The sequence below is a fragment of the Xiphophorus hellerii genome, chromosome 11, assembly GCF_003331165.1.
Source record: "Xiphophorus hellerii strain 12219 chromosome 11, Xiphophorus_hellerii-4.1, whole genome shotgun sequence".
NCBI classification, from domain to species: domain Eukaryota; kingdom Metazoa; phylum Chordata; class Actinopteri; order Cyprinodontiformes; family Poeciliidae; genus Xiphophorus; species Xiphophorus hellerii.
In genome coordinates, this window is record NC_045682.1 from 24,665,046 (window position 1) to 24,683,859 (window position 18,814).

Consider the following 18,814-nt stretch of genomic DNA (forward strand, 5'->3'; position numbering starts at 1 on the left):
GGCCAAGAATGCTCACACCCATGAGCCAAGATGCTGAGGCATTTAACTATTAAATGATCACACTGCGCTTTTGTCTCATGAAACTCTTCACTAACTGGAGTAGATTAAATAAATACTTAAAGTTCCCTGAATTTAGCTGTGTGTGCATGTTTTCCTTTTCTTCTGACAGTAGAAAATGTATTTCAATGCACCTAAAATCTAATACACATTATCTAAGTCATTATGTGAAAGCCAACCATGGTCCAGGAAGCAGTAAACGGGACACCTTCATGGTGGATGGCTCTATGTTTTCCCACATAGAGCCATCCACAGGAAAAAGGAAGAATGGACTGGACATGCAAATAAGAGATGCTTTTTACAGGTACAAGTCCAAAGGAACAGAGCTAGTGAGGAAACTACAGTAATGTTGCTTTATCAGCCAGAATAACAAAATATTTATGCAACCACACTGCAGCCATGGTGATGGAAAAAAAAGAGAATTTATATGTCATATTAAAATGAAAAAATACTATAGAAATGTGGCTCAATTATTTTTTTCTTTACTTGAGGATTGATCAAAAAATATTTGTCTAATTCAAAAATGTGAAGCATTTCAGTGTGGTTAACTCCACTCGAGCTCATTTTCTTTAAAAATGGATTATCCCCTAATGGCTTTCAGCGTAATAATAGCATCTGAAGTAATTAATGAAGGTGATGAACATCTCATTTTGGAGCTCTGCACCTTTTGGAAATTTAATATTAACCATGGGGCAATATTCCATACACATGCTGGATTTTGTGTATTTCATTGGTCATAAAAGATTTAACATATGTTTTCTTATTTTTTTTGGAGGTTATTAACTTACAGAATAAATTGAAGTTGGTGGCTACATCTAAGAAAACAGGGTTTGTGTTTTTCTTTTTTATGGCATAGATAATTTATTTAGGGCACAATTGACAATTTACTATTTTATTATCTGGTGGTCATCCGCTGATAGTAAAACAAGTGAAGTATAGGATTAGGGTTTCCTTCACACTGACATTAGGTTTTTCTAAACTCCTGCACTCCAGTTATGCCAGAACAGTTCTTGGATATTCAAATTCAATAATATTTTATTGATCCCAAAGGGAAATTAAATGTTGTGACTCGTATTCAAATTCTTCAAAGAGTTATTGTAGACAGTGATGGCTGTTGGCAGGAAGGATCTCTTGCAGCAGTCTGTATTACAGTGAATTTGAAGAAGCCTCTGACTGAAGACACATAGCATGCAGGTCACCATCTTACTATTCAAAATATTGAAATTATCTAAATTCTGGGGGAGGATAAAACTGTAGTGCAGTCCTGGAAAAAAAGATTGTGAAATCATCCCGCAGCCATATTGACTAAAAATGGATAAAAACGATAAAAAATAAAGTACGTCCTAACAGCTACCATTATTGTCGCCCTGTGGAACTGCCCATATCAAAACCCGCTACTGTGTTTATTATAAACACAAAATTTGTGTAATTTGTAATTGCTTGGAGTAGAAAATTTTCAAAATATAAAATAGATTTGAAGAAAAACAATAAGGAATAAAATCTTTCTGAAATTAAGGACAATGGTGCGGATAACCCTAATATAAAGCCAGAGGGGCTATTGATCCCCAATAAATTGCATCTTCAGTCTGGGAACTGAGCGTACATCTTGACGCTGCAGTGACGTAGACAGAGGCCGTTTCCGTAGCAACTGTGGCCGGTCCGTTACCCGCAGCGGTCGCTGTTCAGATCAGATCCGATCAGTGAGCGGAGCGGAGCGTTTTTCTCGTCCGTTACCGGGATTCCACCTCTGGGTTGCGGGGTGTCGAGACACGGGGGCGGCGCAGTATCGAGGTGGGGAGCCCGCAGGTCCGTGCGGAGATGCTGAACATGTGGAAAGTCAGGGAGCTGGTGGACAAAGCGTGAGTACCAACTGAGATGGAGGCGCAGAGCTAACCCGCTAAGTGGCCCGTGAGCTAACCGGTGATTGAGCGGCTCTTACCGGGCAGCATCATTAACTTTTATCGCTGATGGAGGAAAGAATACGGGCCTTCAGCTGTTAGCTTTGACCACTTGGCAAACTGCCAACCTTGTCCCATAAATTAATATGTCGTGGCGTTTTCATCGTTATCTGTTATGGCATCATTGTAAAGTGAGAATGTGTTTGTGGCTTTCAGTTAGCTAATTCGGCTATAAGCAGGTCAGGTGTTGTTATCCCTCAGAGTGCTGCTGCAGCAGACTAACAGCCTCGCTGTCCCACCCTGGTGATGCTCACCATCTCCATGTCCGTCCAGCACATTGCACACCTCCAACAGGAAGGAGGCTGATTGATAATGACGGACATATAACCCGCTAAGCATGTTGTATTATCAACATTCACATTGTCCCGTTGAGGCCCACAGCAACGTAGCATGCTGGCAAACAAACACACACTTTAGTAGGACATGTGTGCCTCTAAACACATGCATTGTGTTTTTTATGCCTCTGTGGTATAGGTTTATGAATGTAGTTATTACAGTGTAACCATGCAGGAGGAAGAAAATCTTCCTGTACTCTTTGTTCCTGCAGCTGCATGCATTAACTTTGGCTGAGTAAAACCAAAACTAACCCAAAAGTGTAGGTGCAACCGGTAATGAGGTTTCTTCAACTCTGTTTCTGATGCAGGACATGTGGATGTCTACTGACATTTAGTTTGTGACTCTTACTGCTCAAGCTAGTGTAAAAGAGTGGCGTTAAGACCAATAACAATAAATAGTACGTCTTTAAGCTAGGTTTGGAGTCCAAATAAATCCAAATTTCTTTTGCGTAATTTTATCAAATTTATTTACATCCATGTTTGTAGATTTATAACATATTTCTGCAAGCTGCAATGCTAACTGTTAGCTTTTACAGAGGATTATTATGTTTTGAAAATGGATTCATAAGAAAGTATAAATACATTGCTGCACAATATCAAGAATACATGTCATTGTGATGCTACAACAAATATTTTTTTTTTATAAAGCAACAAAGTAGTGCATGTATTTGGTAAACTTGCAACTAAGCCTGTCGCAATAAGCAATAAATCAATCACATTATAATTTCCATTTGCATGATTTATTGTTTTTCTCTTTCTACCAAAACCTGGATGGCAAAGGTTTTCAGTATGGTGCATTGTTTTTTTTTGAAGGAGAATTTTCTTTACAGAAACTTCATAATTCATTTTATTTGCTGTTTTGTTTATTTATTTGGGGTATTTAAAACATTGTTTATTAATCTTTGAGAATGTGTTCTTGCGTTATTATGCCATCACCACTTTGTTACTTGAAAATGTTCTCAAAACAACAACATTATCGTTTATTGCAATAACTTTTGGGACAATTTATCATCCAGCAGAATCAGTTATCGTGACATGCCTACTTGCTACTGAACGTAAAGACAAAAAGTACTAAATGGAGTTAATATTAAGACCAGAAATGGAAGAATACAGATGAGGGAGTAGATGAAGCAGCACAGAGCTTGAAATGGAGTAATAGACAACAGCTTCCATCAGCTGTTGGTTATGGCTGGCTGAGCATGATGAATACACTCCATTATTGATCTCCCTCCATAGAACTGGCAGCACAGGCTTTTTTTCCTCAGCATATTAAGAGTCACGCTAATATAAAGCTTTTTGCTTTCTGCGATGGCTGATTATAACAGTTAAAAGTGGCTGCTGCCTGGGATAAATCATTGATCATTGTTGGTTTTCTCTTGCTGGGAGTTTGGCAGGTTTCAGAGAACAAAGAGATGGGGAGTAAAGGAGGAAAAGAAAGGGACTGCTTACTGTGAACAAGCACTGAAAGAGAAATGATAGGAGTTATTTTAAACTGATCATTCTAGGATTAAATTGTTACCTGAATTAGCTTTGCGTATGAAGGGATTGGCTTTGTATGTGCAGGAAAACAGAGAGTAGAAAGTGAAGTACAGGAACAAAGAAGACAGGAAACAGCATACCTGTGTTCACCTCCCTTTGATGTACAGACTTCCTCTTTTCCCTCTTTGTGCCTCAGAAAGCTTCTGCCTCTTTGCCCACATCTGTTATCTGATAAACAGTTCAGCAGCACAAAGGCTTTTCCAAAGTGTATTTGTTATTCAGCGAAGCAGGATTCTGTCGGTCCTCAGACAAAAAGCTATTTTCCACCATTTATAATTTGTGGCTTTGTTCTGAATGAGTTGTTGTAATAAGCTAGTAAATAAATTTTATTTGTATAGATGAAACTCACAAGGTGTTTCACAGTAAAATAACATGAAATAAGTACAAATTCAGTTTTTTGCTCATTCTTCTGTTGAAGTATTTTTGCTTATCTTTCCATGTTAAGGCAAATAAACTGTAATGCATACAAGTTTTATAGTCATACTGGTGATTTTAACAAGAATAAATGTTTGTGTCAACAGCACTAATGTGGTGATGAACTACTCAGAGATAGAGTCTAAGGTTAGAGAAGCTACCAACGATGACCCCTGGGGGCCCTCTGGACAACTAATGGGAGAGATAGCCAAGTAGGTGTAAGAACACACACACACACCCACACACACACATGGTCATGAGATGTGATCTGTTTTACTCATGGATGCCAGCAGAATGACCATAAATGTGTGTGTATGTTTATAGAGCTACGTTTATGTATGAGCAGTTCCCAGAGGTGATGAACATGCTGTGGACCAGGATGCTGAAGGATAATAAGAAAAACTGGAGAAGAGTGTACAAGGTAGGACTGCCACACATCGTATTTGTGTTCCCTGACGTCCGCTCTGGGTTTATTTAAGCAGGGTTAGAGGTTTCTTTGCTTGACGTCAGGCCTACATATGGCTTCCAATGTTTTTCACATGAGGGACCGTGACCAGACCCAGTTTCCTTCTACCTGTATTTCATTTTTTTAGGTTAAATTTTCTTTTTACATTTGTGTGTTGCATCTCAGGATCTTGATGAGTCGTTCTTGATTGGGTCTCATGTGTCGTTGAAGTTATGAATAACTTTTTTTTTATTGTATTTTACGGTTTGCAGTCAATGTTGAGCTGGTTCCCCCTGGTTGTGGGTGAGAGACTATTTTACAATCTTTTTGCGGGACTGCACTGCAGTTTTATCCTGCTCCAGAAATGAAATTATTTCCTGCATTTTGAGTTGCAGGAGGGTTGGATAAGGAGCAACACTGATCTAAAACCAAACTACATCTCCCAGGTTCTATTATAATCTGTTCAAACATGGCTGGATACAGCAACTTTTTTTAATCACCTTAAAACAAAACTACTACAGCAGGTGTCACATCATGTATTTTGTAAAACCTGCAGAATTTCTCTAACTGTTTTTGTACGTCCATCACTTGCAGTGAAGAGAAAGAATCATAATTTAATCATCAACACAAAACTTTGCACCTCTGTAAGCCAGGCTTCTTGCGTACATTTTTTAAACCAGCAAACCAGCTCCTCTTTTTTTTATCATATCACTATGAAATGATCACAGAAGCTCAGAGGAATAATGTTGTTCTTTAAAGTCATGCTGCAGCTGTTGTAAAATTACCTTTTGAGTGTTAGAAAAATGAAACCTCTGTCTCAAGTCAAGTTTGTTTGTGTGGCACATTTCAGCAACGAGGCAGTTCAAAGTGCTTCACTCCATTAAAACATAATACAGTAATCATTAATGAAACAAGCAGTAAATATTACATTTTGTCAAATGCCATCATCAAAACCATCAGGCAAATATACATCCAATGTAATATTTAGCCTTGATTTAAAGGAACTCAGTGTTTCAGCTGTTTTGCAGTTTTCTAGAAGTTTGTTCCAGATTTGTGGTGCATAGAAGCTGAATGCTGCTTCTCCACTTTTGGTTCTGGGTCACCTACCTGCCCATTTGAGCAGTTTGAATTTCTTCACGCTTCTCCGCGGCTGGGAGCCTCAGTTTGTCTTTTCTTTCTAACACACTGCAGAGACCATCAACTTTATTGCTAAATTAATTTTATGTGAAGGGGATCTTAGCAAAGAGAAAGTGCTGAAATCTTTTAGCAAGCAGTTTAAAGGATCAAAGACTTTAAAGCATTACAACTTATGAAGTGAAAAAAAAGTTTAATTTTTTTTACACACCTGAGCAGTGGCAGCCAAAATCAGCCAAGCCGTGAATCTGGGTTGTTTCTCTCTTTGGCTAATACCCACGTCTCTCCTCCAGGCCTTACTCTTGCTTGCCTATCTGATCAGGAACGGCTCTGAGAGAGTCGTCACCAGCGCCAGAGAACACATCTATGACCTGCGATCTCTAGAAAACTATCATTTTATAGGTGAGTCTCTCTCTTTGCAATTTTTAAGCTTTTTGCTTATCTTGTGTTGAAAATTCAATACTAGCATTTATCCAAGCATTTGGATAAAGGTATTTCAAGGTTTCCCCCTGATTACTTGTTAAGCCCGGTGGTTGGGCACTAGGGCGGTCATTCATCCAGCGGCCCGTCGTGTTTTTGAGTTAAATGTTTAAAGTTAACAGGAAATTTGAAAATCCATCCATTTTCTGTACACCTTTGTCCCTAGTGGGGTCAGGAGGGGTGCTGGTGCCTATCTCCAGCAAATGTTTCAGGCGAGAGGCGGTGTACACCCTGGACAGGTCGCCAGTCTGTCGCAGGGCAACACAGAGACAAACAACCATGCACACACACACTCACACCTAGGGAGAATTTAGAGAGACCAATTAACCTGACAGTCATGTTTTTGGACTTTGGGAGGAAGCCGGAGTGCCCAGAGAGAACCCACGCATGCACAGGGAGAACATGCAAACTCCAGGCCGGGAATCGAGCCCAGGACCTTCCTGCAGTTGGTAGCACTGTTGCCGTGCAACAGTGCTACCAACTGCGCCACTGTGCAGCCCTGAAATTTGAAAATATCATTGGATAATTATGTGTTATTGAAAAATTGGGAGATTAATACCTGAACACCAACTATAAAGTCTTAAAAATTGAAAACATTTTAAAAAGACTTAAAAAATAAGCAATGCTTAGCCTGGTGAGGGCACAAGTAAAGCCTGGTGACCCGCCAGGCTTATAATGCACTGAAGCAAACCTTGTGTTTTGTCTTTGAATAAAGAGCAGTAAATGGTTTTGTAGGTTTGTGTCTGTGACTGTATCGGTTGGGTTTATCTACAGATGAGAATGGGAAGGATCAAGGTATAAACGTGCGTCAGAAGGTGAAGGAGATGGTGGAGTTCATCCAGGATGATGACAGACTGAGAGAGGAGAGAAAGAAAGCAAAGAAGAACAAGGATAAATATATTGGAGTCTCCTCTGACAGTATGGGCGGTGGAGGTGGCAGCTTTAAGAACTGTAAGTAGCTCACAGCGTTCATCTGACAGCTTGAGTGGATTAAAATGAAAATACAATCCCTCCTGGGGAACCTCAGAAATATATTTTCTACAGCAAATGTAGCATGCTTTTTACTTATCCCTAAAGGCGTAATTCTATAAGCGAGTAAATTACTGCACTGGTTTATTATTTTCAAATATAAAATTAGGTCGGTAACTGCTAAAAATGGAAAGTCATTAAAGAATGTTTCTGACCTTTTGTTTTCTGCAAAAGTATTTACAAACTTGGAGAAAATATTTAATCACTTTCTGCAGCTCTGACCTCTTTATTGCTGTTATATTTTAAATTATTCATGGTATAAAAAAGTATGTAGTTAAAATAAGGGTTTAAACTGCCAGATTTGTTTATGCTGAATCTCTCTGTTTTTGATCTTTTTTCTTCCAGCGAATGAATTGGATCGGAATAAGTGGGATGAGGACTGGGACAAGAGCAGAGGAGCTTTCCCTTTCAGCGAGAAGCTCGGAGAGATCAGTGACAAGATAGGCAGCACCATCGACGACACACTCAACAAGTTCAGAAAGAAGGAGCGAGACGACTCGCCTGACAGGATCAGGTAAACGGACACACCACTCCAACAGCAGGAACGATCATGAATCATATTCAAATTATTTCCTGCATGTGGATCCATTGTGGTTCAACTTAAAATCAAAAATATATGGGGGGGGGGGGATTCTAACTAGCAGTTAACTGAAGTAAATTTTGATTCAGTTTAATCAATCAATCAATCAAATTTTATTTGTATAGCAGCAAGGCATTTCAAAGTGCTTTACATCATGTCAAACACAGAAGCACAATGCATTTAGTCTTCTGAAGAATCGAAAATAAAGCTCATCTGTTCCTGCAGATTTTTATCTGAGGATCAAAAAGATCTCATTGTTCCAGCGTATCAGTCAGGAGAAGGATCTAAAACAATGCACGGCATTGTATTTAGTATAAATTTCAACAAAAATGTTAGATTTCTTCAACAATAATGCAAAGAGTATAAAAAGAGTAAAGGAGACCTTCAATAGATTTATAGTAACACTGAAGGAACAATATTACAATATGTTGTACTTATTATACATATATCTGGGCTGATACATAGGATCACAAGACAGACACTAGAAGTGGCTAAAATCCTTCAAAACCTTGTGGGATGATATTTTATGTTTTGCTAAAAGTGCATAAAACCAAAACCAAACCAGCACCATACCATGTTCACAACAGATGTACCAATATACAGTATTTAATCTCTGTTTTAAGGAGATTAATTGCAGAGAAAACCAGTTAAACAGAGATCCGAACCCTTCAGACTTCCATAAAGACACAGCAGATCAACCTTTGCATAATCCCCTGAGCTCTGTTGCGTCCCTTATCTGGTTGCCATAGTGACAACGAGGAGGAGAGAGGATCAAGAAACGGGAGGCAGGAGACGATCGAATTTAAAGACGAGGAGGAAACGGTCACGACGAAGAGCATCCAGATCACACAAGCGACAGAAACCACGACCACCACCACGAGGAAACGCAGCGGGGCGGCGAGCAGCAAGACGCTGGACCTGGGGGCTGCAGCACACTACACCGGAGACAAGAGCCCAGAGGAAAAGGTACTCACACTCACCGTTTCTACGGTGACAGTCATCTTCACCTCTGAAGGTTTAATTGCTGCGTCTCACTCCTCAGTCGTCGGCGAAGCAGACTTCCAGCGGTGGACTGGCTGACCTGCTGGTGATTGACCCTTCAAACAACGAGAGCACAGCGGCAGGTAACCACACACACACTCCTCTCTTACGCTATCCAAACACACTTCTGTGTCCTCTGGTAAGTTTGTGTTTGCCTTCACTCACCCAGCAGGGACTTCAGACCTCATAGGGGGCTTTGCTGACTTCTCCTCACCTGCAGCCTCTGCCAGCCTCCCCACCTCCACCGGTAAACGGCTTCCCTCACTGCTCCTTTAAAACGTTCATTATGCCCTTAAAATAAAGAGGATTAGTTAACAATCAGACATTTTAACACATCAAATACAAATTTAAGAAATATATCAGTTTGTCAGGTTGTCTACATGTGCCTAAGTGAATCCATTAGGCTTAGAAACATGGTTCAAACACAGTCTGAGTGAGTATTGAATTTAATCCAAGGATTTCCCAGGTCTGGATAAAAAATAAAATACAACAAAAATAGAAAGTAATATATTTGTATTTACAGACTTTATGTTGTCTGAAGGTTGTCGTTTCTTCCTTATTCTTTTTATTAATTTTCCTTCCTTTCAACTTTTTTACAGTTAATTATTGATGACCTGTGAGAGGTCAAATTACTTCGTATTACTCAGAGGTGGGCAGAGTACCCAAAAATTATGCTCAAGTAAGAGTAGCAGTACTTCAACATATTTTTACTCAAGTAAAAGTAAAAAGTATTTAGTAAAAAGTCTACTCAAGTACTGAGTAAGTGATCAAATTATCAATAATTTCTAAATGTAACTAGTTACTTCCCAGCTCTGGTATTACTTAACCATACGTTTTTTTTGACCAGCTGCTGCCTCTTCCAATGGAAACGGAGAGTTTGGGGACTGGAGCTCCTTTTCAGGAAATCCTCCCGCTCCATCTAGCTCTGGTCCTTCGCAGACGGTTACCAACCTGTTTGGCAGCGGACCATCACCGCCGCCGCCGCCGCCGGCTTCAAACCCGTCCTCTGTCCCCCCATCTGCTGAACTCTTTGACCTGATGAGCGGAGTCAGCCATCAGCCAACCAATCCCCACACGACGCTCAGTGCTTCCCAGAGCATGACCTTCTCTCTTGGAGGGGTGACGCCGGGAGGATCCGTTGCCATGCCTACGATGCCACACTCCCGCTCTCAACAGGTATCAAAGGAAATATAAATTTGTTAAGTATTTTTGAAAAAATTTTACATTATTGATGGCTAATATTGTTGAAAAAAATAGTCTACCGTATTTTCTGCATTACAGGGCGCACTGTTACATAATTATCTATTTTCGATCTTTTTCAAATATGAAGCGCACCAGACTACAAGGCACATTAAACGAAACAAAACAGTCAGATAAGTCAGTCAGTCAAAGCACATTACCTATTACTCTTGATGACAGTAGTCATAATGTAATGTAAAACATTTTGACAGAGCGACGTGTGCCACATAAGATCGCTTCACGGTCAGTAAGCACAACCAAAATTAAGCCCTTTAATTCACTAGATGGGACTGTTTTACTCCACAACAATATATAAGGCGCAGTGTCATTTTTTGATAAAATTAAAGGCTTTTAACTGCACCGTATAGTCCGGAATATAAGGCAGATTATTCTAGACCTAAATTTTAGAATTACGGTAGGTCTTGTATTGGCAAAATGTATTTGCTTAAAAAATTTGCTGCTACACAGTATAATTTTGTTGCTGCACCTCTTACTTCATCTCTCAAGTTTTAATAAAAACCATAACCCATGAATAAATCAGACAAATTTGCTTCAGAATTTGGTGGGCATGGTGTCCCAGCAGCCAATGGGATCGCAGCAAAAGGCTGGAATTGGAAGTCAGGGGTCATTAGGGTCAACTTGGTCCGACCCGTCCGTCAATATCAGCCTGGACTTCCTGTCAGCCTGGACTCAACCACACAAAGACACCACCAACTCTGAACAATATAATCCAGCAACAAGGTAATGTCCTTTAGTGAGCTTTTTATCTGTTAAACACAAACAAATTGGACTTCCTGAAACGTATTATAGTGCTTTGCAAAAGTATTTATATACCTTAAACCTTTTCACATGTTGAAAACCTCAAACTTCAGTGTATTTTATTGGGATTTTAACTTTGTGATTAATTAACGTAATGTAGAACATAATGGTAAAGTTAGGCACATCAAAATATATTCTTCTGGACGATAAATTTCCCAGAAGTTATTGCGACAAATGATAATATTGTTATTTTGAAACAATTTCCAAGTCCTTTGAGAGCATTCTCTTTTCTTGCTTATTTTCATTGGTCTGTCTCACAAAATACATATATTTTGTAGTTGTGCCATATTCAAATATGAAAAGGGTCAAGATGTATGAATACTTTTGCAAGGCACTGGATTACCTCTGTAAACTCTTCAAAATATTCAAAGGAACAATACATATATACACACAGTAAACCACAAGCAAGGTGGAATCAGATTTGTACCTGTGTGTGTGTGTGTGTGTGTTTGGACAGGAGTGCCTCCGGTCAGCCTGTTGGCTCAGAGTTTTGGAGGACTAACCCTCAACTCACCACCTCATGTGGCTCCCATCAGACCGCCAGCCAATCCCATCATGGCCGGCGGCGCCATGGCGATGGGCATGCCTGCTTCCCTTGGCGTGGGCATGCCACCCTCGATGGCCACCGGCCTGCAGAGTGGAATTCCTGTGAACCAAGGGATGATGGGAATGAACATGAGCATGAATATGGGCATGGCCGCCCCGGTGATGATGGGTGGCATGGCAGGGATGGGGGTGCCAGGAGTGGGAATGGGCCTGAGCCACTCCATCAGCCCCGCCGTGGTCCCACCCAAACAAGATGCCTTTGCTAACTTTGGCAGCTTTGGGAAATGAAGGTTTGCAGTCAAGTGCGTGTGTGTGTTTGTGAATGAGGGGGTGAGCATGAATGTGTGAAACTGCGAGTAAGCAAACTGCAGAAGGACTTTGCAGTACTTGAAGACAAACCTTGCATGTTTCACTGTCTGCTTCTGGGCTTTGGTGAGCTGGCGCCGGTGATTGTTCGCCATCGGTTCTCACCGATTCTCTGCAGAAGAAAGCAAAGGTGGAGCGACCGTGTCGGTACATAACCATCATTACTTCCCTTTACTGGAAAAATCATTGTCTTCACGAGTTTTTATACAACCATACGTTATCCTCCATCGTTCAGTTTTTTCTGCACAAAGAATTCAGTTTAGCTAAAATGGCACTGAGGCCTTAATTTTGCATTGTACATGAGAAGGTAATTATTTTAAAATCTAAATTTAACTTTAAAATTTAAGCCATTCCATTTTTACTCCCACTTTGCAAAGCCCTTTTCAGACATGAATCAAAACAGTCTGCTTCTATTTGCTCTTCTGTTTCACACCAAACAGCTCCATTCATGCTGATTTGTTTATATGAGCTAGTCATGTAAAATTGGCTATTGGTGTCTGCAGGTCAAAAGATAAAAAGTTTTTTGGTGCCTGCATCCATTTCGTACCCGTAAACAAATCATTGTTTACCTGTGTACTTCACTTAGTTTTCATTGTAGTAAAGTATTTTCATAAATTATAAGCATAATAGGTCATTAAAATCCTCAATCATTAGAAATAATTTAATTAATTTGGATATTATCTGAAAACTTGGTGTCTAACTCTATTCGGATTTATTTTTTTTGCTAAAATAAGACAAATTATGACCTATGGTTGAACCAAATTAACTAATAGTGGTCTCTTGTTGGTACATATTGCTTTATTGGAGTTATGTGAACACATTTCTTCACTGTAGATCATGAAAATTACATGCAATTGGCAGTTTTCAAAGTGGATAACAGGATGTTTTGTATCTAAAAGGTGGATGACTCGACAGCAACTACAAAGGTCAGAAATGGTGAAGGGCTGAAATGATCAGCACCTATAATTACTACATTCACTCCTTCACCAAGTTGAAACCTGAAAAAGGTTTCACACTCATGTACTTGAAGCATGGAATATGTTTATTTGTAATTTTAGATAAGAATTTCCTTGAATTATGGAGCTAAATATTTCGTAAAAATACTAAAATGTGTAAATTTTAATGTGACTTTCTGTCTTCTTCATACCACTACCAAGTATTTTGGTTCTAAACTACAAAAGGTATGAATTGGTGAATTATTAAGTTAATTTACAGTTTGCTGTTAACTCAGCTATAAAATATATCAAGTCCTACATAAAATTATGAAAAATTTTTAAAAGAAATAGTCTGAAAGCAGAAACTTTAGCACCAGTCCCTAAGCTGTTTTAAAACCTGTGTGCTGAAGGGAAAAATATTTAGATGCTGCATCTTATTGTTATAAAGAAATCCGCTAATTAAAATTTTAACGATGCTTTCGATTATTAAAATGATGATGGGATCTAAAACCAGCAGGACTTTTCCTGCTTGTGTTTTGCCAGATTAAAGTAAATTTCTACTGTTGCTGTCTGAAAGGGGCTTTTGAACACCGTTGACCGCCAGCAGGGGGCAGAATGAATCTACTTTAAAACTAGTAACGTGCATTGTTCTTGATGGAGGATGGATGGGGAAATACAAATTAACATCTGAACCCAGACAAGCCCGTTTCTTTTTTCTCTTTTGGCTTAGTCTAATATTTTATTTTTAATCAGTTTGTTGCATTATAATATTTGGAGAGGTAAATCTGAATGATACTTCCGTTTGACTTTCTGAATGCATTTAGCACATAAAGGGCCAGTCAGTATTTTATTCAGAGTTTTTCTGATTATTTTCTATTTATGCAACTTGTTCACGTGACTTCACAGATTTCAGTAAACTATTCAGTGTTGCTTTCTGACTCACCTACATTCACAGGGTCTCTAACTGTTTTGCATACAAACCGTTTTTATGCATTGAAGTACAGAAGTATTTTCCTACCAACTTTGGTGGAAAGAATTACTCGGAAAAAAATATAAGCTGCAATTTTACTTACACGTTTACAGTGGATTCTGGGAATACCTCTAACATTGTACCTTGAGTTGGAAACATTTTTCTCCTCCACTTCATAACCCATTGGTTAGAGAAGACGCTCCTCGACATTTGATTCATATTAAATATGCTGGAGTTCAATCCAAATGGTTTGGGGTGACATTTGTGTGCGAAATGGATAACGGGCGTTTGTGAGTTTATGTATGGGTCTAAGTTTCTTCTGTTTAATGTACAAACACAGCTAAGCAGAGCCTCTTGTCATTTTCTGAGGCGCTGCCCTCCAAATGACCAAATCTTTATTTTGTTACTCTCAGAATTATAATTCCATAGGTTTTAGTTTAATATTTTATTAGTTGTAAGGTTATGATCAAATAAAACTGCATTTGAAGTGATTTAGTTTACTTGAATCATGTTTTTTTCATTTTCCTTCAACACAGATCTTTTGATTTGATTGCTGTATATTTTCTGTACTTCATTCAACAATAAATTAAATTATAACATTAAACAGTTGGGTTTCATATTTTTGTTTATGTGTATTATATATTTTTTTTACCCCTCCAGGGGGTCTTTTGTGGGCTCTAGTGTCCCTTATATGACAGTAGACTGACAGGAAACGGGGAAGGAGAGGGGGGAAGACATGCGGCACAATATCTCCAATTGTGCTTGTTTCTTACACCCATTAGAGACAAGGGTGTAAGAAAGTGGATGGATGGATGGATGGATGGATGGAAGGTGTATTTTATGACTTATCTACATGCTTAACAGTAATTTTAACAATACTGACAAATTGAAGTAACATAGACAATTAAAAAACATTTTAAAATGTTCTATAATATGTAAAAGATTTAAAATAGGTTGCCTCACATCAAGTGTTAATGCTTATGTAATGTATTCAGTGTTTTGTAATTTGTTTTAACTTGTGTATATGGTTTAATTTGTTTTGCTTTTGTGTAATTGCGTTGTTATGTGTTGCAGATTTCTTCCCAGATCACTCTGGCAAATGAAATCTGGATCTCAGTGGGTTTTTACTGGTTAAATTAAGGGGAGAAAGAAAATCTAGTGAACACCATGGTGAGGTTCAAGGAGCATTCTGAGCCTTTAAAAAAACAGATTGTAGTAGCTATGAGCTTGGTAGAGAAATCTTTAAACAAGTTGATATCTGCCGTTTCACTGTATGGAAAATAACCTACAAGTGGAGAATATTCAAAACAACTACCAACATGCCCAGGTCTGGCTTCCCAAACAGGTTCATCTCAAAAGCAGAATGCAATATTTTAAAAGGAGTCTCATAAACAAAGTCATGGTTTGTTTGGCTTTGACCACATTGGTCTTTCTCTTGACCAATGTGCAAGAGAAAGATCCATGAAAAAGTATCAAAGTGAGGACATAGTAACATACATGTTTGCTACACGTTTTAGCTTCGTAAATAAAACTACAAAGCTAATTTTTCTAGCTCGCCAGTTAGTACTGCAGTAAATATCACTGATATTTATTTTAATATTACACAGAGTTGGAGAGAGGACTCAGAAATTGTGGTCAAGTAACAGTTGTAATGTACTTAAAATGTTTATACATTAGACAGGAACGTGGCTATAGCTGGTTCTAAGCTTGTAGCTTGTTTATTGTTGTCTTAGCAACCCCATACCAACTGTCATAACAGTTAGTTACCAATACCTACCAAGATGGCTTCTGTCAGCTACAAAGAACGCAGCAATGTGACGTCACATGAGAACTATAAATAAAAAAGCAACAGCTGGTTACCATGAAGACTGAATGCAGGCAGACAGTTAGTCATCAGGAGCTAATCCTGCAACTTTTGGATTAAGAAATGTAACTGATGTTGCCCCTCTTTGATCCATTATGTATTTTCAATTTATAAGAAAAGGCAAATTACTTCTGTAAAGGGTTAAGTCTAATCAGACTTGGTTTGTTAATTATGCAGGGTGCTAATTTCATAAACATTGTGGGGGTAGGGGGTCTTAGATACATTTCCTTAACTTTAGCCAATATCTTTAAAAACACATATTTTGCGATTAAAGTTACTCTAGCAATGTTTGAATAACTCGCTCGTCATGACAACTAAGTTAAAAATATTTTGTTTACATTTTCACAATTTAAAGAAAAACTAATCCAAACACTTCAAGGAGGTTACAGTTACTGCAAATAAATGGGAGGTCTAAACTTTCCATACAATCTGAAAAGGAAAACGACCACAAATACTGCCTACTAAACAGAGACCTGGATCAGGAAGTACCAGAATGTGATGCTCAGTAGCTTCTTCAGGGGAAAACAAAGCAGCTACCCAGTTCCTGTCATTTCAGGGGTTTTGTCCACCCACAGTCAAGACGTTTAATATTTTAGGTGAGTAGCATTTAAAATATCTGGGTCCAGATTGAATATTCAGTCTCCACTTCTACACACTGTTAAGAACAGAAGCTGCTCTGAGATACGAAGGATGAAAGATTGTCATATCCATTACCACAAATTATGACCATAAATGAAAACTGTTAACATAAGAAGTTCTTTCCTGTTCAGTAAAAAACTCCAGTATGTTGCAAATGGGAAAACTCTTGACCTCACCTTCAAGATGCCTTTCTGAACCATCTGTCAGACCAGCAGGAGGTGAACAAAGCACCAGTTTTGTCATTCCACCATCAGAGATAGGTAACAATAGTAATAATAATAATATTAATGCTAATTTACATGCTAATGTGATACAGTGGATATAAGAAATGTATCGTACTCTGATTAAAATGTCAGGTTTTGTGAAGTAAAAAAAAACGATAAAGTGATAGTTGGTCATTTTTTGCTAACCATTGTTTTAGCTAAAAGATGCAAAGAAGAAAAATCATGAAAATCCTGCTAGGACAGCTAATCTTTGTTTAAGTTTATCTGAATCTCTATAATTGACAGTAGTTGTGTGCCCTAGGAAACTAAATGTTAGAATTAATTCAGAAGGTGGTACAGCAAAGAGTTTGTTTCAGGATGTAAATGAGATTTGTTTGTTTTTTAGTTAAGTAATATATGTCAATAAATGAGGGAAAAGTTCAGAATGATTTTTGGTGGTCTAATTTTTTTCATCACATAAACCTGCCATTTTAACACAGGTGTGATGTAATAGTGCTTATAAAATTGTGGTTGTATAATTAGCCACTGTTAGGATTGTGTGTTAGAGTTTTTAAAAGTGGCTCTAACTGCATTACGATGATTGGATGTAAATACCTCAAATCTTTTCCTCAGATTTTAAACCTAACCAGTTTATCCAAGAGAACGGACGGGTCAAACGGCCAATGAATGCCTTTCTAGTGTGGGCTCGCATCCACAGAGAGGCATTGCAAAAAGCCTTTCCAGGAAGAACCAGCAATGCCATCAGTGTTCAGCTTGGAAATGAGTGGTATAAGCTCAGTAAGGAGCAGAAGAGGCCCTACTTTGAAGTAGCTGACAAGCTGAAGAAGATGCACAGACTGTACTTCCCTGGTATGAACATTACATGTCTGTCTGACAGTGGATTTGAATGGCTTATGTTAATTATTGAATGTACAATCACCTCATCTTCTAGTCAAGTATTCTGTGAAAGACATTTGATGACGTAACTCTTGATTATAACTTATGTTGCCTCTGACTGTCGTACCAGATTATGAGTATCGCCCGCGGAAGAGAAAAGACACAAGGCAAGCTTTCGAAAGGAAATATGACCAAACATCAGGACAACAGCAGGACTCAAATATTCACTGTATTGGCTCACAGAGTATGCCTTCAGGTCAGCCCAGGTTCCTGGACCCTGTTCTATTTGCCCCATCTCCTGTGCCTCAACCAGTCTCCTCCAATATCTATTTGCCCTTTAACACCCATAATCAAGCAACCATGTACCGTATGGGCCAGAGCCAGAGTTTAAGGTTAGGTGTAAAGTTTCTGATTGCCATATTTTACACATCTTGTTTTCAATGTATTTAGATACTTGTCAGTCAGTAAATCACAGATTTAAATTTATTTTTCAAATGCTTTTTCAGGCCCGGATTTGAAAGAAGCTGGATGGAGGAGATGAAAAACATTGGCCAAAGTGACTGGCATGGTGGAGCTTTGAGCCCGTTTATCTTTGATGGTTATTCAGTGCAGAGTTATTATTCACCTGGTTTTATCTAAGAAGTCATCGTTGGCTGGAACATAATTTCAGTGTTGGCTGATGTCACCTCTGAACAAGACTAAACAATGAGGGGAGTTTATAAGCCAGCATCCAGAAGACATTAGCAACATTGGGACCACAATTTAGATGGGCTGTATCCATGTATTTAAATAAAATGTTCACTAATACATGGTGCATACACTTTTTTATATCAAAATGTCTTACTATATATGCTCAAATTTCCTGAATCTTGAATTTTTTTTCTTTTATGTTTTTTAGGAGAAATACTGAATGGTCACCGAATGACTTTAGGGCAAGTCATTCAATCGTGGCTAGATTTTAAATAAAATATCTTAACTTTGAAGATAGAGGTTGGATATATTTTGAAGTGTATTTTCAACCAAAGATTCTCTGGTAACTATAATTGACCCGTACAAACTTTTAATGCTTACATTAAAATGTACGTACATGAAAATACACAACAAAGTCAGCACTTATACAGTAAGAAAAATTAGCAGAACAACCTATGTTTAAAATCATTAGCTCCACGCTGAACAAAGATGAACTGATAAAAGAAGGCCAATAAACGTTTAGCTGAAGGATCGCGAGAACATTTGTGTCCAATCGCAGAGCGCGCAGCTTGAACTGGACCGTTATGGACGGCAACGATTAACCAATAGAAACGTGTGATTACCTTTTGGGGGC

General features: G+C 38.5%; 1 protein-coding gene across 1 annotated transcript; it reads left to right on the forward strand.

The window, feature by feature from the left end:
- Positions 1-1,687: 1,687 nt before the first annotated feature.
- LOC116728865 (clathrin interactor 1-like) lies at positions 1,688-14,491 on the forward strand. Its single transcript, XM_032577182.1, is given in 13 exon segments — positions 1,688-1,916; positions 4,411-4,515; positions 4,628-4,724; positions 6,176-6,284; positions 7,137-7,313; positions 7,737-7,905; positions 8,721-8,937; positions 9,014-9,095; positions 9,182-9,259; positions 9,860-10,188; positions 10,808-10,936; positions 10,938-10,992; positions 11,528-14,491. Coding segments are annotated over 13 exon segments (1,965 nt in total). The 5' UTR covers positions 1,688-1,875; the 3' UTR covers positions 11,905-14,491.
- The last annotated feature ends 4,323 nt before the right edge of the window (positions 14,492-18,814 follow it).